The 25720-nt window shown below is 35.7% G+C and overlaps 4 protein-coding genes and 3 long non-coding RNA genes across 13 annotated transcripts in view; 4 read left to right on the top strand and 3 right to left on the bottom strand.

Annotated features, from left to right (window-relative positions):
• The window catches only part of LOC149589743 (glutamate receptor ionotropic, NMDA 2A-like), a 62425-nt gene that overhangs the window by 20381 nt on the left and 16324 nt on the right, over positions 1–25720 (top strand). The gene's annotated exons all lie outside the window — the stretch shown is intronic.
• On the top strand, positions 168–3480 carry LOC149589744 (uncharacterized). 3 transcript variants are annotated; one of them, XM_089861763.1, is made up of 9 exons: positions 168–1180; positions 1241–1427; positions 1504–1876; positions 2017–2181; positions 2251–2437; positions 2498–2743; positions 2811–2976; positions 3045–3193; positions 3262–3480. In XM_089861763.1, exons 1-9 carry the CDS (start codon positions 571–573, stop codon positions 3450–3452), a joined length of 2274 nt encoding a protein of 757 aa, XP_089717889.1. In that variant the 5' UTR covers positions 168–570; the 3' UTR covers positions 3453–3480. The 3 variants fall into 3 exon arrangements, with proteins under 3 accessions (XP_089717889.1, XP_089717890.1, XP_089717891.1); XM_089861764.1 differs by having other exon boundaries at positions 1040–1180; positions 1512–1876; XM_089861765.1 differs by lacking the exon at positions 168–1180 and having other exon boundaries at positions 1198–1427; positions 1512–1876.
• LOC149589745 (uncharacterized) lies at positions 3449–3958 on the bottom strand. The gene is made up of 2 exons (XR_016379550.1): positions 3826–3958; positions 3449–3757 (listed from the first exon to the last, which is right to left on the bottom strand). It is a non-coding gene; the product is annotated as an uncharacterized LOC149589745 (long non-coding RNA).
• Positions 4179–5014, bottom strand: LOC149589746 (uncharacterized). The gene is made up of 3 exons (XM_089861769.1): positions 4960–5014; positions 4469–4844; positions 4179–4401 (listed from the first exon to the last, which is right to left on the bottom strand). Exons 2-3 carry the CDS (start codon positions 4732–4734, stop codon positions 4179–4181), a joined length of 489 nt encoding a protein of 162 aa, XP_089717895.1. The 5' UTR covers positions 4735–4844; positions 4960–5014.
• LOC149589747 (uncharacterized) lies at positions 6400–9822 on the top strand. Of its 2 annotated transcripts, XR_016379560.1 has the most exons (3): positions 6418–6986; positions 7056–8783; positions 8862–9822. It is a non-coding gene; the product is annotated as an uncharacterized LOC149589747 (long non-coding RNA). The 2 variants fall into 2 exon arrangements; XR_016379559.1 differs by having other exon boundaries at positions 6400–8783.
• Positions 22604–24908, top strand: LOC149589748 (uncharacterized). 3 transcript variants are annotated; one of them, XR_016379563.1, is made up of 4 exons: positions 22604–23315; positions 23385–24355; positions 24434–24671; positions 24768–24908. It is a non-coding gene; the product is annotated as an uncharacterized LOC149589748 (long non-coding RNA). The 3 variants fall into 3 exon arrangements; XR_016379562.1 differs by having other exon boundaries at positions 22604–23039; positions 23138–23315; positions 23385–24671; XR_016379561.1 differs by having other exon boundaries at positions 23385–24671.
• On the bottom strand, positions 24055–25003 carry LOC149589749 (uncharacterized). Its single transcript, XM_089861773.1, has 2 exons — positions 24778–25003; positions 24055–24703 (listed from the first exon to the last, which is right to left on the bottom strand). The coding sequence occupies exons 1-2, from the start codon at positions 25001–25003 to the stop codon at positions 24147–24149; spliced, it is 783 nt and encodes a 260-aa protein (XP_089717899.1). The 3' UTR covers positions 24055–24146.

A 25720-nucleotide genomic window follows, 5' to 3' on the forward strand; every position in this document is an offset into this window, starting at 1 on the left:
GTCGTTAAAATGGCTGAGAAAAAAGAAGTTTGAATGCGCTTATAAATGACTAAAAAGTGGTTGAAAGTGTCTTTAAATGACTAAAACATTAATTAAAATGTCGTTAAATGCCTAAACATGATAGAAAATGTCGTTAAATTACTGAAAAGCTGTTGGAGGTGTTGTTAAAGGGCAAGAGAATCGTTTTGTACATACTCTCCAATTATAATGAAAATGGTTTTAACTTACACTTTCGAATCTCTTCTTCCTAAATTTCATACTTTTAGTTTCATTTAAAATTTATTTCTCTACTTAAAATCCATTTAAATATCGACATAACTCCTCCCCCAACTTGACGCCAGTTATGTCTTAGCCAACTTGTTTCACATGTTTGTTACGTAGAGAGCGCGAAGCGCGAGCCATCTATGAACCGAACTTTACATTAAGGTCAAGTTTTTTTTTTGCGTCATTCCCGCATAGATTCCGTTTTTTCAGTTTCTTCGTGTCTCTCGTGTGGCCAAGGGTTGTACCTTTTCAAGTGCTCGACAAATTTTAAACAATCATTAATCAAAATAATTGTAAACGGAAGTTATGCCTAGACCGTCTGTTGTTTGCGTCGTTCCTGGGTGTAAAAATAACAACACCAACAAGGAGATATCTTTTCATTATTGGCCAAAAGACCCTTCTTTAGCTGAAAAATGGTTGCAAAACATTGATAGACCTAATTGGACACCAAAAGAGAGATCCACTGTTTGTTCCAGTCATTTTACAAACGATTGTTTTGTTCACAACCCTGATGTGTTAAAAAGCTTGCAGAAGAAGGTTAAATTGAGCTTGACTAAGTCAGCGATCCCAACACTTTTTCCTGGCGATTGTCCCATAGAGAAACGCGAAAAAGTACAAAGTCCCACCCCTAGTTGTTCTACCCACACAAATGTGGATTTATCTATTGATGTAGTAATGCCACAACGTAAAATCCTACATAAATCGGGTTTTAGTAGCGGTGAATTGATCCAATCATTTGTTGAGCCTGCTGAGTCTACTTTGTCTAGTTATGACAAAGAGACTTCACTAAGAAAGCATTCAATTAAAATTAAGAATCCCACAATTGAAAATTGTAAAACTAAGAACAAATATATACAAGTGTATAACTGTGGCAGAAGTATAGGTGTGCAAACTTGTAGAAAATCACGAAGTAAAGGTATCATAATCTTTGAAATCTGAATTGGCGAATGAGTTTTAATTTGTCCTCATTTGATAGGCTGTCAAACCCCCCAAGATGTGAAGGTAGATATTGGGATTCAAACAGAAGCAGAACATCTTAGTTCTACTATTATAGAACAAGATGATGATGGATCTGACATAATTGATGTCAGTGAAACTCTTGACCCCTTGGATACAAGTTTCACACCTTCAACTCTTGGCTTGGGAGATACAAGTATCATTGAGTATGGTTTGCATGTTAAACACATTCAAAGAACTTTACACATTTAAGTCTTAATGCTATTAACTTATTACAAATAGTTTCTCAGACCACTTGGATCCTGTTGATGATGTAGTATCTGAACCGAAATATATAATTTTTCAATCAGCGCTACTACTGTTGTTCAAATATTGCTTTTCCTGTTTGGCACCGTGCACTCAAACCTTATCTGTTATTGGATCCCTGATTACTGTTAGAGCTGTTTGTGAAAATAAGCACACATTTATTTGGCAAAGCCAGCCCAAAATAACTCGAAAACCACTGGGCAATCTCTTAATTGCGGGAGCTATTCTTTTCGCGGGATTAAACCCCTCCAAAGTTTTGAGAATGTTTAGGTCAATTGGTATAGTCATGATTGGCAAAAGGGCCTATTGCAAACTCCAAAAAGCTTATCTTGTTCCCTCAATAAGAGAGGTAAGTATTAATTTTTTAATTCAGAGTTGTCACAAGATTTTGAGATTCAAATTCCATGACTTTTAACTGACCTGTGGCAACCATGTTATTAAATTTACCAGTCCCTCGTTTAAATTTCAAAAATTATTTTCCAACTGAAGGCTTGGGTACGACAGCAAGACGAGTTATTAACGGCATTAGAAGGTAAGACTATAAAAATTGGTGGAGACGGAAGGTGTGATTCACCCGGTTACTCTGCGTTGTATGGGAGTTACTGTTTTATGGAAAGCACCACCAATAAAATAATACATCTAGAATTGGTCCAGGTAAAGTCTAAATTTATTTAAAAGTCGGGCAGTGGTTACATTTAAATACCATATTATTTACTTTTATAGTCTAGCGAAGTTAGTAGCAGTCAAGCCATGGAATTGGAAGGTTTACGGAGGGGCTTGCGTTACTTATCATTGAGTGATGTCACGGTAGAAACTCTTGTAACTGACCGACATAAGAGTATTCGCCGTTTCATGAGAGAGGAACACCCTGCCGTAAAGCATTTATTTGATTGCTGGCATCTTGCGAAAGGTATATAGCACTTAAACCTTATTTAGCAAATCATAATAAATTTTATTTATTTGTTTTTAGGAGTTAAAACAAAAATTGAGGCTGCCGGGAAGGCCAAAAAATGTGAAATACTCCTAAAATGGAAGCGCAGTATTGTTAATCACGTTTATTGGTGCGCAGTATCAAGTAACGGAAATGGGGAGTTAGCGAGGGACAAATGGCTTTCCGTGCTACGTCATGTTACCAATAAACATAGTGGTCATGATGGATTATTTGAAAGGTGTGCACATGATGAAATTACCTCACCCAAAGACTGGCTTGAAGAATGTAATTCAATAACATAAATGCACTATATTATATGATATTTACTTGGGTCTAATAATAATCATTTTAGCATCAGAAGCGTATAATAAGTTGGCCTATATTGTCAAACTTGCCAGCCGTGATATAATTCAGCTATCACCCATTGTTCAAACTTCAAATGTTGAAGCGTACCACAGTGTAGTATTGCACTTTGCAAGCAAGAGTGTGTATTACCCTTACATAATAATGGAGGCTAGGTAAATTCAACATACATTTCAATTTCATAGTTATGTAAAACTCTAATTTGTTTTATGTGGTTTTCCAGATTGACCCTTTCCGTTTTACATTTTAATGAAAATTCAAACAAACTCCAAGCTCGTAAAGCCGATGGTACTTTACGCTATAGCGTTTCATTTCCTAAATCTAAACAAGGAGAATATAGTGTCAAACCTATTAGGGAGCCATCTACATATGGTAATTTTAATTATATAAAAGTTAAATTAAAAATAACTCTAGTTATTGAAATGTAAACAATTTTTTAGACTACGTAAAAAATCTCTTTGGAATGGTACTTGAAAGAGCGGAACTTACTATGACTGACGCAATAGATTTATACGAAAGAGAATTAGATCCGCCTACAATCCCACAACCACTAAGTGCAAAGTATGTTCATCCTGACAAGTCGGATGCAATTGAAACATACATGCAGAAGAAACGATTCAAATCAACTTGAAATAAAAATTTTTTTAATAAACAATGAATACTGCAGTTTATTTATCAAGCTCTATCATGGCTAATATCTAGAAAAAATAGTTGTGAGATCCGGTAACTGGCATATTTTATCCTCATATATAGGCCCATAATAATTTCGTCTGTCACGTGTATCTTTCCTCGCTAATATTTATGAATGAAATTTACATATGTTATTTAAAAAATCCTGAAAATTCTTCTGATGTGAAGATTCTTCTAATTGGTCAGCTTTGGTGTTGTAGCATATTCTGAATCCATCGTGTAAATTTCCGATAGCCAATATGTGTTCTAAAAGTAATATAAAGGACTATGAAGGATACAATTTATCAAGTTTATAATAATTATAAATAAATTACAATTAAATATGACGACTGATTAAATAAACTAATTGTGAGACATTTTAATTAGTCAGTTATCAACTTATCACGTTGTTCTCTCCGTAAATTTATTTAATATTTCAATTTTTGTAATTTATTTATAACTATTCGTCAAATCGTGGATAGCGAAATCCGGAATATTCTTCTGATGGAAAGGATCTTCTGATTGTGGTTAAGACGCAGCTTGGAATAGGTCGTCTTTGACGTCGCCCTAGCCTTTTATGAATCCATCTGGTAAATTTCCGATAGGCAATATAGCGGTAGGTTCTAAATGTAACAATAATTTTAATCAAATTTGACTCTATAAATTAATAATATTATATAATATACTATTACTTGTGAATTGTGGCATCATTTGGGATAACAAAGTTATTATCACAATAGTCATACACCGCCGCCTCCAAGGCATATATGTTCAAATAAACACAATCTGTTGCTGGGTGTTGAGTAATGCAGCTATCGCCATCCCTTACTCTATTCCAAATCTTTGGAACCTCTTGGCAACAAAGGCTCTCTTCAATAGAGTTCATCGGTTCACATTTTCCACAAGAACACCTACATAGTAAATTTGTGTATATTACCAGTTAGCCACACCGTTACCTTGATCATTTTCACTGCTTACCATGTGTTGTTATTTAGCCTTTCATGGCCTTCTACTTCAATTTCAACATTTTCATCTTGCACAGGTGGTGGAGGAGCATCAGGCTCAAATTGATAAGGCTGAGCACCGAGGGCAAGATTTCCTAAATTTCCTAAAATCCTAGGCCTAATAATTCCCCCATCCGGCTCTTCATCCTCAGAAACCGAATCACTAAATGCTATCGAATAATCAGACAGATTTACTTCATTCTCTGAATCGCTGCTAGAGCTGGACGCCGCGGTTGCCATTTCTTAATAATTTTAACCACGAAAAATTGAAACAAACACCTTATATACAATCAGCTGTGATAACAAAAACTGTCAGTAGTACAAGGCGGTCTCCACAAGTCAATTTCTGACTTGATGTACCAAACAACAATAAATAAATAAAGAAATAAATAAATAAAGAAATAAATAAATAAATAAATAAATAAATAAATAAATAAAGAAATAAATAAAGAAATAAATAAATACATAATTGCACAACGCTTAACTGAATAAGATAATTTTTTTCATCGAAGTTTCAACGCAATGACGTGACGTTTAGGAAATCCTACTCAATGACATTGGTAAACAAAATCTAGAGATACGTTTCTAGGCTTAAATTTTTACAAGGGGAATAAGGGGGCATCATTATTTTAAGGTGTATCTCTAGGAAAGTCATATATTCCAAGATCTATGTTCCCTCTACCGGTCTCCTCTAGAGGCCTAGCCAATCACGAATATACATGTTAGTTACGTCACAAGGAAAATAAAATGGCCGACCATTTTCCCAACGCGATTTGAAATTAATAATGTTTAAATGAACTTTACGTAATAACTATTAGTGTTAGAGCAAAATGGTTGGTAAATTTGAATTCTCTATACATTCTCCTAAGTATTCTTATACAAATTAACGAAAATGTAAACGACGATTCTCTTACCCTTTAAATGGGTAAAATTTGGTTGAAAGTGTTGTTAAATGACTAAATCGTGCGTGAAAGTGCTGTTAAATGAATAAAGTCTTTGAAAGGGTTGAGAAAAAGATGGTTGAACTTGTTGATTAATGACTAAAATGTGGTTGAAAGTGTCGTTAAATGACTAAAATGTAGTTGAAAGTGTCGTTAAATGACTAATACATGATAGAAAATGTCATTAAATTACTGAAAAGCGGTTGGAGGTGTTTTTAAATGGGTAAAATTTGGTTGAAAGTGTTGTTAAATGACTAAATCGTGCGTGAAAGTGCTGTTAAATGAATAAAAAGTCGTTGAAAGGGTTGAGAAAAAGATGGTTGAACTTGTTGATAAATGACTAAAATGTGGTTGAAAGTGTCGTTAAATGACTAATACATGAGCGACAGTGTCGTTAAATTACTAACACATGAATGGAAACTTCGTTAATTGACTATTTATTTAAGTGGGTGTTGCTTGCCTCGGAAACAAAACATACGAATAATAAGAAAACTTGGTAAGAACTGTTTGTAAATTAATCAAAACGCGTCTTGGATTTAACCAAGACCTACAAAGTATCGATAAGAACAAGGTTAATCACTTGACTGAATGCGCAGATATTGAAACTTTTTTTTTAATTAAAACTTACATGCTTAAGAAAGTATGTTCCATCACCCTATTCCATTGAATAAACTTACTTTACTGGTAGTAAATTTTTTCCCTCTCAATAATTTGAAAAATTTACTTATCTCGGGTTTTCGAGCACAATTCCATTCCCCGAAAACATTTTATAACTACATTTATTATCACTTTTAAGAGAGTACGTGTATGACATTGTGTCGTTAATAGGTTGCTAACATATCCCCGTTTATGCCCTGAACGCTCCATAGTGAAACCTTTTGTTAATTTTAGTGCAAATTTCAACAATGGCAGCACATTCAACATGGACGTTATGATTTTTACTCTTGGTTAAACTGAGTTATGTTAATAGACCACTTCGACATGGGAAGACACGGGGGTAAAACTTTGCCTTCCATCTCGCTCGAGTGAGTCGAGTCGATGGAAAGATCATAAATAGAGCAGAGACGGCGAGGGGTCAAACCCCCCCCCCCCCTCCCATATGTCCCGATACTAAGGATTGACATCTCTTTTTTACGTAAAAAGGGTCTATAGCAACGGTACGACAGACAATGTTCAAACGGTTCTGCCATGGCGTTTCTATGGTTCGCAAGCAGTAGGGGCGTGCATGATATTCGTAATTTTTTGATTTTCTTTGTTGTAATTGTTAACTTAAGCGTGGTCGTAGCCTGAAATTTATGACTTGGTTATTTTGAAAAATAGCCTGCGTTCACCAAGTCGCGTGATCTACGACGCTGTGGCTCGACTCTGCTACTTAGTCTGTATATCTTCAGGAACAAGGATAATGCATTAACGGTTTTTAAAGGAATATGGGATTTTTAAACTTGTCGCTGCGAATCTTCCTATAGTAAATGTTGTATTTCTAGTAGCCCCAGAGACTTCTGGTAGCACTCTTTATGCATTTGGTAGAACAGTTTTATAGAAATTGAAATGGTAGAAGATATTTATAAAATAAGATTTGTTCGAATATTTAAACTTCAATTTGGTCGAATTATTTCGTAGTTGTCCTATTTCAAGGCGAGGAATGCTCTCAAAAACAATTACTATTTGCTGACGAATACCTTAAAAAGTGATTCACACAGAATTCTCGAGCAGCTTAACGCGTAATTGAGTGGGCTATTGCCTTGGTGACGAGGCCAGCGAAAGACAAGGCATGAGAATGGCACAAGGCGTACTTCTATCAAGGGGGGTATACAACTATACATCCTCCTTGTTCGTATCGGGCGCAGCAGAAGCTAAAGCAGACTACCCCCTAATCGTTTTTTCATTGTTACGTGTAGTTACTAGTTATGAGGTATTTTTCCACACGAAAACTCTTAAAAGTGATAATAAATGTAGTTATAAAATGTTTTCGGGGAATGGAATTGTGCTCGAAAACCCGAGATAAGTAAATTTTTCAAATTATTGAGAGGGAAAAAATTTACTACCAGTAAAGTAAGTTTATTCAATGGAATAGGGTGATGGAACATACTTTCTTAAGCATGTAAGTTTTAATTAAAAAAAAAGTTTCAATATCTGCGCATTCAGTCAAGTGATTAACCTTGTTCTTATCGATACTTTGTAGGTCTTGGTTAAATCCAAGACGCGTTTTGATTAATATCTGTTACTTCGGTCTTAATTTTTATTAATTTTGCGTACATGCGGTGGTGATTAATTTATTTCAGTGCTCATTCCCGCTAGCTGCAGAAAAGGAAATAGTTTGTCATTCAATAGACTGAGAGTTATTAGCTAAGGGGACGTCACATCAATATTTTTAGTCTTAATTTAAGCTGATGAAATTCGTAGATATACGAGGGTGTGATGTCATGACAAAGATTTTAGTTCGACTATTTCTGATGAACCCAGACCAGAATATACCAGTTGCTTTCACGTTAATTTTGAACCCCATTTCCAATGTCATTGTGTCAACAAGATCTTATTCAGAACGGATATTTCTCTTAACCTTTACACGAGATTCAACATATAGATTACCATCTTTTGTGATTAACTTTAACCTAATTTAAGAAACTAAAATAGTAATTTTTTTTGTTAAAAGTGGCATTAAATAAGACAACTAGCAATAATTTGGCAATATTTCAGGGGAAAAGAAATACAATTTTGTAGTGTTTTGGAAAAGCTGGCAATATCATAATAATTATAATATAATATAAATATAACGCGTCTTAAAAAGATTTTCTCTTCCGTATAGTGTGGTAGTTTGGCATATTTTATTTTTCGCTCTGTCCTTAAGTACAATTTTAATTGGATTTAGCCATTGGGATAGATGATAAATGATTAGCCAGCGTACTACGGGAGTCTGGCAATGGAACTGTGCTTAGATTTATCATTGAATATAGGAAATAATAGGATCAACAAATTATTTAGTAGTATTTATGAAACTAATGGTAACTATTTTACCTTTGATAAATAAAGTGAAATGAGAGTTACAGTAGTTTATTGATGACAAAAGTTAGGGTTAATAGTATTATTTATTTTATATAATAGTTAAAATATAAATTGTAATTTTTTAAAGTTATGGCTGTTCAGTAATTACTTAAAAGTCATTAAAACAATAAATTGCTTTAAGAATATTTTTGTTAAACTTTTTTTCAAAGTTAAAACACGTATGATTATTATTTTATTGGCATGTGCTAAAGATTTATTTTAAAAACACATTTGGTTTGATAATTGCTACATTTATTTATAGGACGCAATTTGGAATTGAATTTCCCTGGTTGTTATTTATTTATGGTATTCATTATAATTATTTTCCAGTAAATAAAAATTTTATTTTCACGTTTAAAGCTAATAGTTGCGTATTTTTTAAAGGGTTTCATTCGTAACTTTATAAGGAAAATTATTTTGGACACCAGAAAGGCTTTTGAGAATAATTAGTGATAGCGTCCTAACTGTCAAAAAATAGACCTTAACAGGGAAAAGCTAGGAATAACTATAATTAATTTTAACTGAATCTAAAATGTAAGTTTCACTATGAATACATGAGAGGGATTAAAAAAATGTTCAAAGAGAGTCATACGTGAAGGTTGGATTTAAAAAGTGTGAAAAGTTCAACATTAACGTTAGAGCACCAATAATCATTTTGTTAATCTCTCAAGTGAATAATTCAATGATGAAAAAATATTTATACACATGTAATCCTAGGACTGTAAAATTGAGAATATATAATAGCCAGAAAAATAGTAAGCATGGGTTTTAATGTTAAATTATTTTAGGTATAAAAAAGGGAAGGGGGAGTTTGTTAAAATACTGCTAATATACTTAAAGATGCTTTTTAAAAAGGGTAGTGATTTGTTGGTGTAGAATCTGCAGTTTAGCTCAGAGAGTTAATGAAGCGCCTTGTATTTCGTTAGTGACATCTTCAATCCAGTTGATTTATTTTTTTTTCTATATTTAATACTATTGAACTAAGATGGCGTTAGTGGTTAATGTCATTAATTGGTAGCTTTTTTTACTGGTTCCATCGCGCTTGGTTTTGTTTTATTGATGTAGAGTCTGCAGTTTAGTTCACAGTTAATGAGGAGCCTTGTGTTTCACTATTGAACTAAGATGGCGTTAATGGTTAATTTCAGTAATCGGAAGCTTTTTTACTAGCTCCATCGCGCGTGATTTTGTTATGTTAATGTAGAATCTGCAATTTAGTTCAGAGAGTTAATGATGTGCCTTGTGTTTGGTAGCGACATCTCCAGTCCATTTTATTTTGTTTTGATATTTATTACTTTTGAACTCAAATAGCATTACTGCTTAACGTCATTAATTGGCAGCTTTATTTTACTAATTCCATCGAGCTTGTTTTGTTTGGCAAACGTCCGTAAAATAACGTTCATAAGGCGTTTCGATGGAAATTTAAATTGAAGTCCAAGGTGATTAGGCGGTTAATCACAGTTGGGTTTTTTAGAGGTACGAGTGAAGTACTTGAGGTTTAATCGGGTGGTGAAGGAGGGGGGATTTGGGGTATTTCACCAGCCGCGGACACGGGGTAGTCAGTTCCTGTAGGGTAGGCATGCTGACAAGTCCCTTATTCCCTCAAAACTTTGTCGCCCAGAAGCTTGGCTTACAGGAGTGCGCCCAAACTCCCAACATAGTAAAGTACATAATTTTAGTAACAAACCATTGCTGTTCTAAATTTTAATAACGTTGAAGCAACTTTTGTTCAAAAAAGTTTTTTTAGCAAAATCATATCTGTTATGAACTTCTATTGTGTTGATGAACTTGAAGGCAAGGCTTGCCAAGTCGTTATATAACTATGCAGGGAAATTAAATAATTGACACGTATTATTTGGCCTTGGTACAGTTTGACGTTCTATAGACACTCACTCAACAAATACGAGGGTTATTTCTTTGAATATCTTTGCTGTTTTTAATCCAAAGTCGCTCTCATTCTTTGCACACGCCAGTCTAAAGTGTCTGTTATTTCGGCATAGAAGTTGAATATTTATATTTCTTGATCTGTCTATCGAAGTCTTGTGGTGTTGTTTTATATAATGATGATGTTCATACTTTTTGGCTGTGTAGTTTTAATCTTTTATTATACTGGTAAAGGCTATGATGAATTCGAGGGGGAAACCACTAAGAAAATTTTGTACACCTGATTTCAGATTTCAAATGACTTCAATTGAACTATCATAGACTTCATTTGACTTCAAAGACTTCACTAACTGTATTTGATTTCAGATGACTTCAATAAAATTTATAAAGACTTCAAGTGACTTCAATATAATTTATAAAGACTTCAAGTGACTTCAATACAATTTATAAAGACTTCAAGTGACTTCAATACAATTTATAAAGACTTCAAGTGACTTCAATATAATTTATAGACTTCAAGTGACTTCATTACATTTTATAGACTTCAAGTGACTTCAATAGAATTTGTAAAGACTTCTAGTGACTTCAACATAATTTAAAGACTTCAAGTGACTTCAATAGAATTTATAGACTAGAGCCGATTTCTATTTTTTTCTCAAGACTTCATTAAATTGTAATAATTAAAAATATCTATGTACTTCGCTATTAAGTACTAAGGTGCAGCGCAACCGAAAGCAATATATCTATGCAGAATTATTTGGCGCAGATACAAGCCCGGATAGTATACTGATCCATTTGATCGTCGCTTATGTCTCAAGAATTCTGCGACGTTTCACGCGGTAAACTATGATCACGTGATCGGCATAGATATGTTAAAAGGGTAGATAGATACACAATTCTTAGACCTTTTCACACTTATGGCCGCGCATGAGCAGTTGCAAGTTTGTTGCCACGAGTTTTACACTTCTATGGAGTTAACGTGTAAAATAAACTACGATGGACGTGTTTTAAAACGTTTTGTAATTTAATACTAAAATAAAATGCCTAGTATTCAAACCGAGAGAGTAAAATTAAAACCATGTTAAGAAATAAACAGTGTTTAAGTTCTAATGGGGACGGTGCAAAGATAATAGTTGGTTAAAACTCACTAAGCCTCGGCGATCGTATGGGATAATCGCTTCATCGGCGGACATCGCCGATGCCGTGCCGTGCCCGGCCCCGAAAGCGCCGCGAATAACACGCTCGTAAGCCTTAGCGCCCAATTTGGTCTCTAGAATTACTAGAATATTATAAACTACCCCAATTTTACGTCTATCAATTGAATTCGATAAAATTTCACCTAGGAAGTTCAATTTATACTTTTACAACCATTAATACAACACTGTTTTATAAGAATAAACTCGAATGCCTAACTAGTAAGGTAAAAGCAATGGTTACATAAATACGACTGGCAACAAACATCGTTTCTGCGCTTGCTCACCTCTCGAGAATTTTACCCCCTTTTCACCCTCGCTCTAAGTGTGAAAAGGTCTATTCAGTAGTTTTTGCAAGGGGTCGGTCATTCATGAAATTCCGTACGCTACCCGCGAAATCCAACTTAAGAAATCTCACAAAAAATCCGAAATCAATAACGAAATAACAAAACAGTAAAGAAATCACAAAATCAGTAGAGAAATCACAAAATCAGTAAAGATACCACAAAATCAACAAAGAAATCACAAAATCAGTAACGAAATCGCGAAATCCATTAGAAAATTCACGAAATCCAAGCTCAAAAGAAATCACAAAATCCAACGAAAACAATTGAAATATCCCAAAATCTGCCGAAATCATGGAAAAAATCCGAGGAAATCACGGGGAAAATTGCAAAATCCGTTGCATTTTATCGAACTTTGAAATCAAACAAAATCCGACGAAATCAATGGAAATCCGACGAAATCAAACGAAATCCGAAGAAATCAAATTGGATTTCGAAATCCCGTACACTTTTTCCAAAACGTTTGACCCCTCAGGTTTTTGAAACTGATTATCGTCTGATTCATACTCGAATTCATAGTTCAGAGAACTAGAAGACACAATTTTTAAATTGGCTGCTTGTATGCTGTATTTTGAAGGTTCCCAATTTAGTTAAATAGTAGTTTAAATTAAGCCAATTAAACTTCGCCACAAACAAAAATATATAGATTTTACGAATATTCTTTGAAAACGGAATGATTAGCAGACGACAATAAGTCCAAAAAGGAAAAAATTCTGGGGAAGAGTGTCTGGCACAAGAGTCTGGTAGCATTGCACCTCCGAAAACGGCTGAAAATTGAGGGATCAAGACCAGGGCCCCCCCTGTTTGACTGGAAAATTTATAGGACATTGTCCACTGTAGTGTGGAGAAATAGTATCACATCTCCATAGTCAAACTATCAAAACTTCCAAAATTTTATTGGTCAAACTGTCCAGTGATCCCCTTAGTTTTTAACAAAATTATGGCACATTTTAAAATTCCAGTGTCCTATGCTTATTTCCGGCCCTGATCAAGACTATTGAAAATAAAATTTGAAGAAAAGGAAATTTCCACTTATGAAAGACGGAATTTCAATAGACTTCAAGGGATTTTTCTAGCACTTCATTTGACTTCAAGAGATTTCCAACGGACTTCGTATGACTTCTAAGAGACTTCAAGAGATTTCCGAGAGACTTCAAGAGATTTCCAAGAGACTTCAAGAGATTTCCAAGAGACTTCAAGAGATTTCCAAGAGACTTCAAGAGATTTCAAAGGGACTTCGTATGACTTCAGAGAAACTTCAAGAGATTTCAAAGGGATTTCGTATGACTTCAAGAGACTTCCGAGAGACTTCGAATGACTTCAAGCGATTTCCAAGGGACTTCGCATGACTTCAAGGGATTCTCTAGGGACTTCCTAAGACTTCCGAGATTTCAACTAAACTTTGCGATTTATAGAGACTTCAAAAACAATTTATGGACTTCAATTGTGATTTCAAAAATTTTGTACACCTGATTTCACAAGTGGTTTCCCCCTCGGATGAATTATCTTTCTGTTGAAGCTTAGCAGCTGGCACGTGTTGATACAATACGCTTGTAGTTGTACGAAAATAGTCTTTAAATTGCATGTTTCAAAGTTGAACATATGAACTGCTCGTAGCATTTTTGTCGAAATAATTTTGTTCTTCGGTATATTAGTTATGTAAAGGGGCGGAGGGGGAGGAGGCGAAAGAAAACTTTACCATTTACTGGCTATTATATGTTCATTTAAATATGAGATTTTGAGGGTCAATTTTTATAAATTATGTCAGGCAACTCTTAGCTTTAAGTTTGAAAACAGTGCTGCTAGAACATGACAATTATTGTTTTGCGCGTGGGTTACCAAAGGGACAATGAAAAGGTTATAAAATTTTGAAGAAAAAAAATTATTCCAAAAGGCTTTGCAAATTCTACCCCTGTTGGTTTTAATCAATGGCACCCGTCACTCAGACTACTCCAGCTGGTGAGAAACACAAAGAGAATATGCAAAACTTCCTGGAATATTAATTGAAAAAAAAATGTTTTAGTTATTTTATTTACACGGGTAATGTAATATATATATATATATTTTTTGGTAACCGCAATTGGGGAAATAATTCTCAAACTTTATAAAAACAAATTATCCAACAATAGTAGGATATTAGTTAGTGGGACAAATTAATAAGTTCATATGGCTATTAAATACTTTAAAATAAATTTTTGTAAGTGGTATTAGATTGGGTCGGGTACACATTATTGATAAGTTATACAAAGAAAAGGTTATATTAATAAATAATATTTAAACACAAAATCTTCGCTACAGGGGTTGAAATTAAAACAGTATGATATTAGATTAAATTAATTTTGTTTATAAAATCTCGTGGACTTTTTTTGGAACGGTTTGAAATTGTTAATGCAAAAAAAAAATTATGAGCGTCTTAATGTAAAAAAAATATAGCGCGCTTAAAAGAGAAAAATGGTAGTTGCGAAACTGATATTTAGAGAACTCTTGGAATATATTAATTTTAATCAGTATTTATTTAAAATTTGGGTACGAGTGTCTAAATCTCAGTTCCAAAAATCTGTTCAATGTTAACTAATAATATGAGTTTGTCTCAATAGTAACACCAGCTTATTAAAGAATTATATTTAATCACATAGCATTACCAACAGGGGCTACGTTTTTAACTTGTTTTTATATAAAATACCATTGGGGCAAGGCAAAACCCTTCACTAGAAAATTTAAAAATTAATTCAAGAATCATCGCCTTTTTTCGAAACAATAGCATGGCCCTACAATCCTCCTTCCTCTCCCATTCACGGTTATTATAGTCTGGGCAACATCAAAATTTATCTCCAACCATTGTAAACCTTTAACTTGCTCGAGAATTAACAAATTTACCCAATCATAAATTACTTTAAAGGGAATATGAAACTATTAGTATATCTTTGACAGATATGATGCTCCTTTCTGGTACGAATATTGAAATTTTAAGCTTTACCCGGGGTAAATTTGATATGGATTCTTCAATCACGTTAGATCCTTTAATGTGTCTGGACTTTTTCCAAGAGCAGAACAGTGACGTCAGTCAAGTTACTGACGAATCTCTCCCTTTTTCTGATTATTGCATCACTGACCTCGTACCAGCCGTTGTCTTTTCTCACAAAGTTCACATAATGTCCCTCGGCCAACGATTGACCTTTATGAATAATCACCCCTTTAGTTTTAAAAAGCATCTTGCTCAAAGTGACATTTTGATTTTCAAAACTTGATATTTTGGTCGAAATCTTAACGGGACGACCATCTTTGTAATCGCCACGGAGAAGACACAAAAATACGTACTTCCCGCTGGATATCAATACATCACGCTCTAGTATTTTTGGGTTGTTACAAAATACGCATGGCACCTCTGTTAATCTCATCCTTTTTTCTAGAGATTTCCAATCAATTTTATCTCGGTTTTCTAGTGGAAGATTGAAAATGTTGCTTTCAACAATATTTTCCGAATTTTGTTCAACTTGACATTTGGGGCATTTGGTAAAGTTTCGCGACTTTGACCAAAAAAGATCTTTTAGAGCCTTAGAGTAATTGGCTTCCATTTCTTGACTTAGTGTCGTCAAGAGCACCATCAAAAATTCACTGGCGTCTTGTTGAACGTTTTGCGTAAAATGATTTCCGACAGCCATTCTCAGTTCCAACCCTTTACGACTGAAACTTCCTTGAGAACTCTCGATGTCGTTTATCGTGTCATGGAGGCAACGTAAAACTGGTTTTTCAACGAATGATCCATTGTAAGATTTAACCAATTCTCTTAATTCCGGCACTAATAAGAGTAGTTGCAAAACGCTATTAGAATAGCACGTTACTTGATCATCGTTAGCTAAACCTTTCAAGGGAAAACTATCCAAACTCTGTTGGGCTTTCCTTTTCTTCTTCGGTGTTTCTTCACATCTCACTTCCTCGCCTTCTAAAAGGCTTTTAGATAGTGTAGGCGCACTTCTTTTCCCACCTCTACTTTCTTTCGACTCCGTTATTTCCAAAAGAGGCAGATCTGGCCTATATTTTTTGCGAAGCCTGTTATATTCCATTATGGCTCGTCCATCCGCCTTAATTTTAGTCGGATCGAACTGTAATAGATGGAGTCCGGCTAAGGACGTCACTCTCGATAAAGCGACGTACGCCATGCCCGTTCCAAATAAATTCGGACCCAAATCCATAATGGCGCATTTTAAACTCATGCCTTGGCTTTTGTGTATCGTAATTGCGTATGCCAGGATGACGGGAAACTGGGAGCGCTTAACGTAAATGTTTGTCATGAGCAAAAATTTGACGCAAATTTTCTCAACTAAAAAGTCAGTGTTAGCGTTGTCGTTGTCGTTATTCGGTTCGCGATCTACTCTGAGAAAAATAGCAACAACGTTTCCTTGTTCGTCCTTCTTGAATCCAGTTACGAAACCCATCGTACCATTTACAACGCCTTTTTCAAAACTGATATTCCTTCTGACCATTATACGGCAGCCAACGCAAAGAATTAACTCGCTCTCCAAACCGCCCGTTTTGGACGGTTCGTTTTTTAGACTTTGAAGTCTCCTCAAAATGTTTTTATTCATTTTTTTTCCATAGTCAGCGAGTCTATCCTGGCAAGGAATGACTTCAACTTTCTCGCCGTTTTTTCGCAGCATTTCGCCGTTGAATTTTTCGCACATGGCTAATTTAGGCATCAAACAAATTGGGCGAAACCCTTCATTGGACAGTTTAATGAAAAGGTCCATAGCCACCTCGATGTTTTTTCCTCGAGCAACCAATCTACTTTCTAAGGTTGCAACATCAGCTTTAGAAATATTTCCAATTCTAACTCTGCTTAAAATGTCGCCGTAACTTTGGTCGTTGGCTTGTCTAACATTTTGCGTTAGTTCATCGTATTTAAAAAACTTCCAAAGATCACTTCCTCCGATGCAATTGAATCTAAGTCTGGCTTCTTCGGAAGTGATTTTGATGAACGCGGGATTTCCTTGAACCGGAGGCAATTGGAAAAAGTCACCCAAAACAAGGATAAATACAACTCCACCAAATGGTTGGTTCATTTCCCAAAATTCGTTCAGCCTCAAGTGAACGTGAGTCAGTAACACCGACGAGACCATGGAAATTTCATCAATAATTAACAGTTTTAAATTTCCCAAAGTTTCTTTCATAATGCTCATATTGTCAGAACTTAGGGAATGGTATTCGGCAATACGCCCATGATCTACCGGCAACATTAGTAATCTGTGTAATGTTACGCCATTAACATTCAACGCTGCCAAACCCGTTGGCGCGGCAATTGCCACGCTAGCAGGATTTTGAAAGCGTCGCCTTACTGCGTTGGCGAGAGTGTCGATAAGAAACGATTTGCCAGTGCCACCAGGTCCCGACACAAAAAGGCACTTGTTTCCAGATTTTTCTCCCTCTTGGGAGAAGTGATCCATGACGTGATCATATATTCGCCTTTGATCCGAGTTTAGTAACGCCACATTGTCATCATCAGTCTCGAAATTGATTTCCATGGCAGCTTCCACATCAGCCATCGCGTGTTCAGTTTCGATAACAATTTCTTTCCCTTGTAGCGCATTTTCATCGTCTTCACTTTCGGCCTCCGATACTATGGTTTCTAGCTCGTTCGCCTTTTTAGAAGCCTTCCGTTTCTTTTCAACTTCTTTGGAAACCGACAGCTTCTCGTGATATTCTCTCATGTCTTTTAACACCGAAAGCGAGTTTTCGAAAGCATCGGCGTATGTTTCAAAATCGCCCAATAGCTCAGTTTCGTCACGCCACGGTTTGAAGAGGATCAGTAGAGCGTGACAATACTGTTCTTTCTCCTCCATCGGGTCGTGAATAAAGTGCTCTATTATGTACGGCTTAATTCTCTTTCTCATGAAACCCAGATTGTTTTTCAACTGGATGAGATTCGCATTTTTCTCGACACCCTCGGAGCGCATGGCATAATCGTAAAACTGACCAAATTCCCGCAAACTAAGATTTTCCAAGCTGTCGGGACGATTCGGATACTTGTCGTCGACGAACCCTTTTTGGCAAGTGTCCTTGCTTTCGGGGTCAGTTTCCCTCAAACGAGCGAGTTCCTTGTAACCTTTCAAAATTCTCGATCGGTTTTCTTTCAAGTTAGTGTTTATAAATTTAGTGCTGTCAGACTTGTTGTAAAGGTCTTGGCCCAGCATCATATCGAGAGCTTCATAAATTCCTATTTGCTTGCACGTCAAAGATTTCAATCTATAGGCAAATAATTTTTTGGACAAACTTTCGTTGCCTAACTCGGCAAAAGTTTGGTCCATGTCAGCCCGGTCTCCCTTTGTCACGTAAGCCGTAACATAGTTTGCCACTATTTCCGATTTGTCAGCGACAAATTGCAAATCCATGTTGGCTTTGGAAGCCAATAGTAGCGTTGGATTATAATCATTTATTAATTCTTCGTGCTGTTTTCTCGGCAAGTCGTACAACCGTTTCTGCACCTTTTTCATTTTACGGTGACGAGTAACTGATCTAACGGAATTCATAGTCGCTACGTTTGTTACGTTACGAGGGAAACCGTAACGACACACTCTCGATCCTTTTTTAGAATTTTTCACCTTCTTGTAACAACTGGAGGTGCATTTGTGAAATTGAAATTTTTTTACCAGCCGGTGCAATTCTGGACTTATCGATGCGCTTGGCATCGAACACGTGACGTGTTTTTGCACGTAATCCAAAATAGTCTCGGGCGAAGAAGTTCCAATCTTTGGAGCGTCCTTGGCCCACAAAAGCATGTGGTAGTGAGGTAAACCACGAGATTGGTATTCAACCCGCCAAAAATGATGTTCTATCATGCCAAGAACTGGATTTTGCTTACACAAGACAAAGTTGTTTAGCAGCGACCTCACTTTGTTGTGAAAGTGCAAATTTACGCTAAGCGGATCCAAATTCAACAATTCAGCCACCGTCATCGACTCTATTCCTGGAACGTCTGAATTCACTTTTCTCAAGTGATCGTGCAGTTCCATATCATCGTATTCGGCCGGATTAAAAGTTAAAAGCCAGGTGGGAGGACCAAATTCCCGAATCATCGCTAAAACGTTTCTAAGAACTTTATACCAGTAGTCCTTAGTTCCTCGAATATGACCCAAGAAAGTAGCTAAATTACTCTCAAGTTCTTTATCGCCAGATTCAACGCGACTGAGCAAATTTTCAACCCCAATAGGCATGGGTTTTTTTACACGAAGAACGTAGTTCAAACTGCTAGAAATCGCTTTCATTTCGCATTCTTGATAAGAATGGAACAGATAGGCGTAATCTCGTCTAAAAATTGGACTCTTGTTCAAAAAACGGGATAAACGATACTCGGTTTCCGTTATTTTCCCAAATGGTCTATCATCGTGCTTGCCAAAGCGACCCTTAGGGAACAAATGAACAAAGCTCATGTATTCCAAGTTTTTGTCCCAAGTGCTAACTGGCTCGGCTTCGACGCGCTTCATTTGGTAAGCGCCCAGTAAATCTTTCGGTGGTTGAACGTTCACTGGATGAATAGAGTAATGATCGTACAGATCATTGGCTTCACCCTCAGATAGTTTTCGCAACAAAGCCTCGGGCTGTGTTAAAATTTTGTAGGCGTTGCCTGGTGCAAGCCTAGACTGATTTTCATCCTGCTCCTGTATGTTCGAAGCGTTTTGGTCACCTTGGACGTCGTGACTACTATCCGCTGGCCCTTCTGTTTGAAGCGCAGCGGAAGCGCGTGTCAACGCATCGGATACATCATTAATTAACGCAAGTGGATCTGTTACGCTCAGTAATTCTTCGGGAGTCAATGAATTTTCATTTCCATCAATTTCTTGCGTGCCACAAATATATTCCTCATTCATTGTCGAAATATCAATGTCTTTGTAAAAAGGGTTTATCTTTTTCAGCACACTGAATGCTTTCAACACTTTTTCGAGGCAAACAACCTGTTGCCAAACTTTTTTGTCCGCTGTGGGAACGCCATTCACCAAGATATGCAGTTCGTGATTTTTGGGCACCGTCTTGGGAATCATCTTCAAATTTTTCTCCACGGGTATTGGAAGATAAATTACTCTTCCCTTCAAAGCTTTAACCGTGCCAAATTGCATGTTGGAGTTGGTTTTAGTGCCTAACCGCACCACAGTGTGGAAGGCTTTCACAAGTTGAATTAAAACTTTCTCGAACATGTTTAAATTGGTGACATCTGGCGGAGGATTGTCAACTGCCAAGTTGTTCAGAAAACTTCTGTTGGGAACTTTACCCTTTCCCAAATCCGTAGCGCAGTAACGACATAGAAGCATGTCCGCTTCTCTAGCGTCCGAATTATTCATTATCCAGCCAGCTCTTAAAATCAGATAGGCCTCGTTCTCAAAAACAGCACTGTTTACCAATTTTTCTACTGCTCTTAAATCAAATTTTTTCAATAATCTTAAACAGCAGTCGCAGGGCGTGTCGTGAAACTCGTTGGTGTTTAGCATTGCCCGAGCGAATTGATTCTCGTAAAGACTCAAGATTTCACTTTCATCGAGACTCGGCCGAGGAGCGTTAACGCTTCCTTCAGGAGCATCGTTTTGTTCCTTATTTAAATTTTTCCCACGTGTAGCAAGGGTTTTCCTTAATTCCGCCATGACATTCGTCACAGACTCGTAATCACCACTTTCAATTTCAGTTGAGATTTTAGTTAACGCGTTGAGTAACGCTTTGACGTGATAAATATTATTCAGAATATTTCTAATTCCCGAATAGTGAGGAGCCAGTTCAGCGAAAGCACGCAAATAACTTTGGCACTCTTCGCTATCAGCGCAGTAAGCAGTGTGTCCTAGGAACGGAACTATTCTCACAACTATTTCGTCTCCATCTGGTGGTATAAACACGTTTGATTTTTTGCAAAATTCTTTTCTTAATTCGCAAAGGTCCAAATCAGACTCAAAAATTTTAGTCAAAGATTTTTCATTCGCATTGGCAACTGTGTTTACGAAAGCTAGTACTTTTGCAATGGCTCGAGTTCGAACATTACAAATATCACTGCATTCCCAATATACAGTTTTGTTTTGGGTTTCAATAAACCCACCTTCATTGATCACAAAATTTGCTTTTGGATTCTTCTCTTCAGTTTCAACAATGTTGAAAAGATTCGTAACATCTCCCGATTCATTAACTTGTAAAACTAGTTCAACATTACTAGTTGCGTTATTGTTTTTCATGTCAACGATATTTCCCATTTCGTCAACAAACAATTCTTTAGTCGAAGTGGTAACACGGTCTCTCAGAACTTTTCGTACACGACCATCAGAATCCAATTGAAAAATTTTGCCGTAATGTGACTCATCGTCATTTTTCAATATTTTACCATTATTTCCAATCGGATAATAGGTAGTTTCATGGAAATAGGCCTCTTTCATGCTACTGTGAAGCCTTTTACCACCCACAACTTCTGTCAAATTGTCACAAGTGACTGACCCAATTTCTTTGATTTTTTTGACAAAATCCTTAAATTCACTAACTATCCTCGTTACTTGGGCGTGGTAAGCCGAATATAATTGCCTTTTGAAATGCAATATTCTACCAGCTAGCACTTGGCATTTTAGGTTGTGAGAGATAGACTTCGTGCGTTGTTTTTTAGTCTCACCGTTGAAAGACTCTGACGCCGCCAGTCTTTCAGTTAGACGTTTGACTAGAAACCTTTTATAGCTTTCAGCTATAATTTTTTTGTTTTTCGTTTTGAAAATTCCCGCATTGAGAAGCTTTTTTGCAAAACCAAACTTATCTTGTTTAGTGGGTTTCATATATTTTTTTTTATTTTTTGATTGGGAACCCACATTAGTAGTGCCACCACGTGGTTTAGTCCAATTTTTTTTTTCGCAATACCAAGGCCAGATTTACGCGCAACTTGATTATTTGCGTATTTTCTCTGAAAGCACTCCTTCTTTTTCAAATAGTGCTTTTTAAGGCAAAGTTGCCTACTTTGCTTCTTTTGCAAAGCTTTACTTTCAGCTTGCAATTTTAAGTTAGCTTCTGTTCTAGATTTCCCCATTGCAAGGCGTTTTTTTTTCCGCTTAGCTTGTTCTCGAGTAACCATTTTAAATAGTCAAGAATGGCTGTCACAATAATGTATTTAATAATATATTGCAACGGGTTTTGCAAATATGTTTGTTACACCCAGCAGTTCACAAGGAACTTTTTAAGAACTCTTTGAATTGGCAAAGGTACACACAGAACCCTTTAAATTTGCAAAGGTACACAAAGAAACCCTTGAATTTGCAAAGGTACACAAAGAAACCCTTGAATTTGCAAAGGTACACAAAGAAACCCTTGAATTTGCAGAGGTACACAAAGAAACCCTTGAATTTGCAAAGGTACACAAAGAAACCCTTGAATTTGCAAAGGTACACAAAGAAACCCTTTAAATTTGCAAAGGTACACAAAGAAACCCTTGAATTTGCAAAGGTACACAAAGAAACCCTTGAATTTGCAAAGGTACACAAAGAAACCCTTGAATTTGCAAAGGTACACAAAGAAACCCTTGAATTTGCAAAGGTACACAAAGAAACCCTTGAATTTGCAAAGGTACACAAAGAAACCCTTGAATTTGCAAAGGTACACAAAGAAACCCTTGAATTTGCAAAGGTACACAAAGAAACCCTTGAATTTGCAAAGGTACACAAAGAACCCTTTGCAAAACACTCAGATTTCAACGATGTAGGTAATAATGAAATGTGAGTAATAAAAAATAGGCTTATCATAAACTTTAACAAAAGGAAAATTGGAAAGAAAAAAATAATTGAGCACAAACGATGTATGAAGTTGGTTTAAATAACCAACTTATTAACCCATAAAATACTTCTAAATATAATTTGAAGTAATAGATATAATTAAATACAGGTTTTTAATAGAGGAATACGAACCTTAAGCCTGGCTTCGGAAAGTTGCCGCCTAAAAGTGAACTTTGAAGAGGCAGAGTTCGTAAGGGTGTAGCCCACTCGATCACGCAAGTGCGTGCAACTTGCGTGATCGAGTGGGGCAGTGAGCTCAAAAATAGGATAATGTGCTCCCTGAGTGGGGTGTGGTAAGGGCGAAAAGCCGAAAAAAAGTGAACTTTAAAGAGGGGGAAGGTGCCCTATTAAAAATCAAAATTGCGGCTGTATGTAAGGAAGTTTTACTAGTTAAACCTTGTTTAAATCTATCACATAAGGGTAGTTTTTAGGTTTTAACGGGCAAAATTATAATTACATTTATATCATAGAATTGAACGTTGTTGAACAAACGATTATTCTCCTTTTGGAGTATATAGAGTTTGTAGAAAGTGGCAGAAAGAGATGTTAGTGGAAAGAGCCCAAGTCTTAAAGTATAAGTATGCAGTCATAAAAGGGAAGAAAACGGTTTAAAAATTAAAGCAATTTGCTTGAAAACAATGACATGAGGTGAGATGTTTGTTTGAATATTTTTGGAAATTTCAAAACATGCTCCTGCAAATCTGTGTTTTATGTCAGGATTGGTTATAAACCCAGATTTCCCATTCATGGGAGCTTCACCTGATAACAAAATTTCTTGCGAATGCTGCGGTCTTGGATTATTAGAAATCAAATGCCCTTATTCAGTAAGAGAAATAAAAATAGACGAGTATGCAACTACGAAATCTTCATGCTTGGAATATTGTTAACAAACGAAGAAGTATAAACTGTCCTCTAGTTACGCTTACTATTATCAAGTACAAACCCAAATGATGATCCGTGATAGAAGTTATTGTGATTTTTGTCATTTGGACACTGAATGAAGTCAAAATTGAAAGAATTTTACCTGACTGAACTTTGGGAAGAAATAATTCAAAAATGTACAAAAAATTTTTACAAGTGCATATTATTAGAATTGGTTTGTAAGCATTTTAGAAGAAATGTTCTCTATAATGGCATTAGAGAAATTCCAGTGAACTCTCTAGCCGCAATTGTAAAAATCTGGTCAATAAAAAGTATTGTTATTGCGGTAAAGGGGAAGAGGGGAGAATGATAGCTTGTGATAATGAGAACTGTGATAGAAATAGTTTCATAATAACTTTCATTACATATCTTTAAAAATTACAAAGGCCCCAAGTACAAAATATTTTCTAAAAACCAACCCAAAAACCGAGGTAGAGGTAGACCAGGAAAGAAAAAGTGATAAAACTTAATTTGTGATAATTTTTATTCCTTCCACCTTAATTGTGCAATAAAAAATTTAAAATTTGCAAAAATATACTATGAACATCTTAAATCTAATCAAATGGTACTACAGAATTGATGGAAGGCAAGTATAATAAACGGTCCTCGTTTCATTTGATTGTATTTTTTGAAGTCTTCATAAAAATTTATATTTTCTATGGTTAGATCAGTTTGAATTTCGGCAGTTTTGTATGTATTATTGCTTGTCTGACTCGATGCCTCCACCATTTTAACATTAGCTTGAACAGATGCATTTAAAAAAAGTGGTACGCATTGACAAGCAACTTCAGTTCTTCCAGAATCTTCAATTCTGTCTTCAAGAATGCTTATTTCCATAATCACAGAATCATCTAGACTGTCTACCGTTAACACAGAATCATCTTGACTATCTTCCGTTAACACAGAAACGAAGAGATCATTTCCCAATGATGACATTGAGATCGCATTTTCACTTTTTGATTCCAATTCTCTCTTCTTCTCAGAACGCTCTAAATACCGATTATGTAAATCTAGTCTAGATTTTGGAGATCTTAAGCTTTGCACACTTCTATATCCCAGGAAAAGTGATGGAACCCAATCAGGGTGCGTCTCATCCTCCAAATTTGATGGTTTTCCTAAATTAAAATACATTGCATTAATGAAAAAATTTTAAAACTTGTACCATTTCTTTAATTTTAGTATTTCTTACCTGAAATAAAATGACGACTACATATTCTATGCCATTTCTGTATTAGATCAAAAGTTGAAAATTTTTTTTCAAGATGAAGGGCGTTAACCCAAGCCTGCCTTCTTTTACGCGAAAGTTCTTCAATATAAGGCCCATATTTCTTATTTACACAAGGAAAACAGTAAAACGAAATCCCCTTATCTTTTTCCGTGCGACTTTTACACTTAAAAACTGAACAATAAACCATTTTTAACTAAAATATTAATTAAAATTGCTAAGCCTGTGCCACTCTATGAGGATTTTAAAGGAAAACTCATTTGTCGTCTGCTACGTCAGACTCACTCAGAATCTGGCAGCCCGAAACCGGAAATAAGCACAGGACAGTGGACATTGTCCAATAAAATTTTAAAATGTCCCATAACTTTTTTTTAAACTATGGACAGTTTGACCAATGAGTATCCCGAAATTTTGATATCTTGACTATGGAGAAGCGAGAATATTTTGGCACGCACACTCCAGTTACAATGTCCTATAAATTTTCGAGTCAAATAGGGGGTCACTGGACACACGTCCTATAAGAAATATTTCTTATTTCCAACCCTGATTGCAAACCAGCAAAAACAATTTTGATTGGTCGGTTACGAAAGTTCTAAAGACCACCACTAACCTAGCTAGCGCTGAAGACGAATTATTGGGGGCAGCACTGTAGAGCGTCTTTTTTCAAAAAAATTAATAATCATAACTGTCAAAAAATATAAATTTAATAAACCAAAACTTTTTAAAATGTATTAAACCAAAAATATTTAAAAATGTAATAAAACAAAAAATATTTAAAATGTAACAAAATAAACATTAATAAAACTTGTTAAAAGTGTTTGAGATAAATTATAAATCTGGGGTCCATTAGTTAACAAAATAAGGTGTGCTGTCATTACTTTCCTTGGAAAATCACTGTTAACGACAG

This window comes from Phalangium opilio, unplaced genomic scaffold, assembly GCF_054372755.1.
Source record: "Phalangium opilio isolate 3A_F unplaced genomic scaffold, DU_Popi_V2 ptg000505l_1, whole genome shotgun sequence".
Classification (NCBI taxonomy): domain Eukaryota; kingdom Metazoa; phylum Arthropoda; class Arachnida; order Opiliones; family Phalangiidae; genus Phalangium; species Phalangium opilio.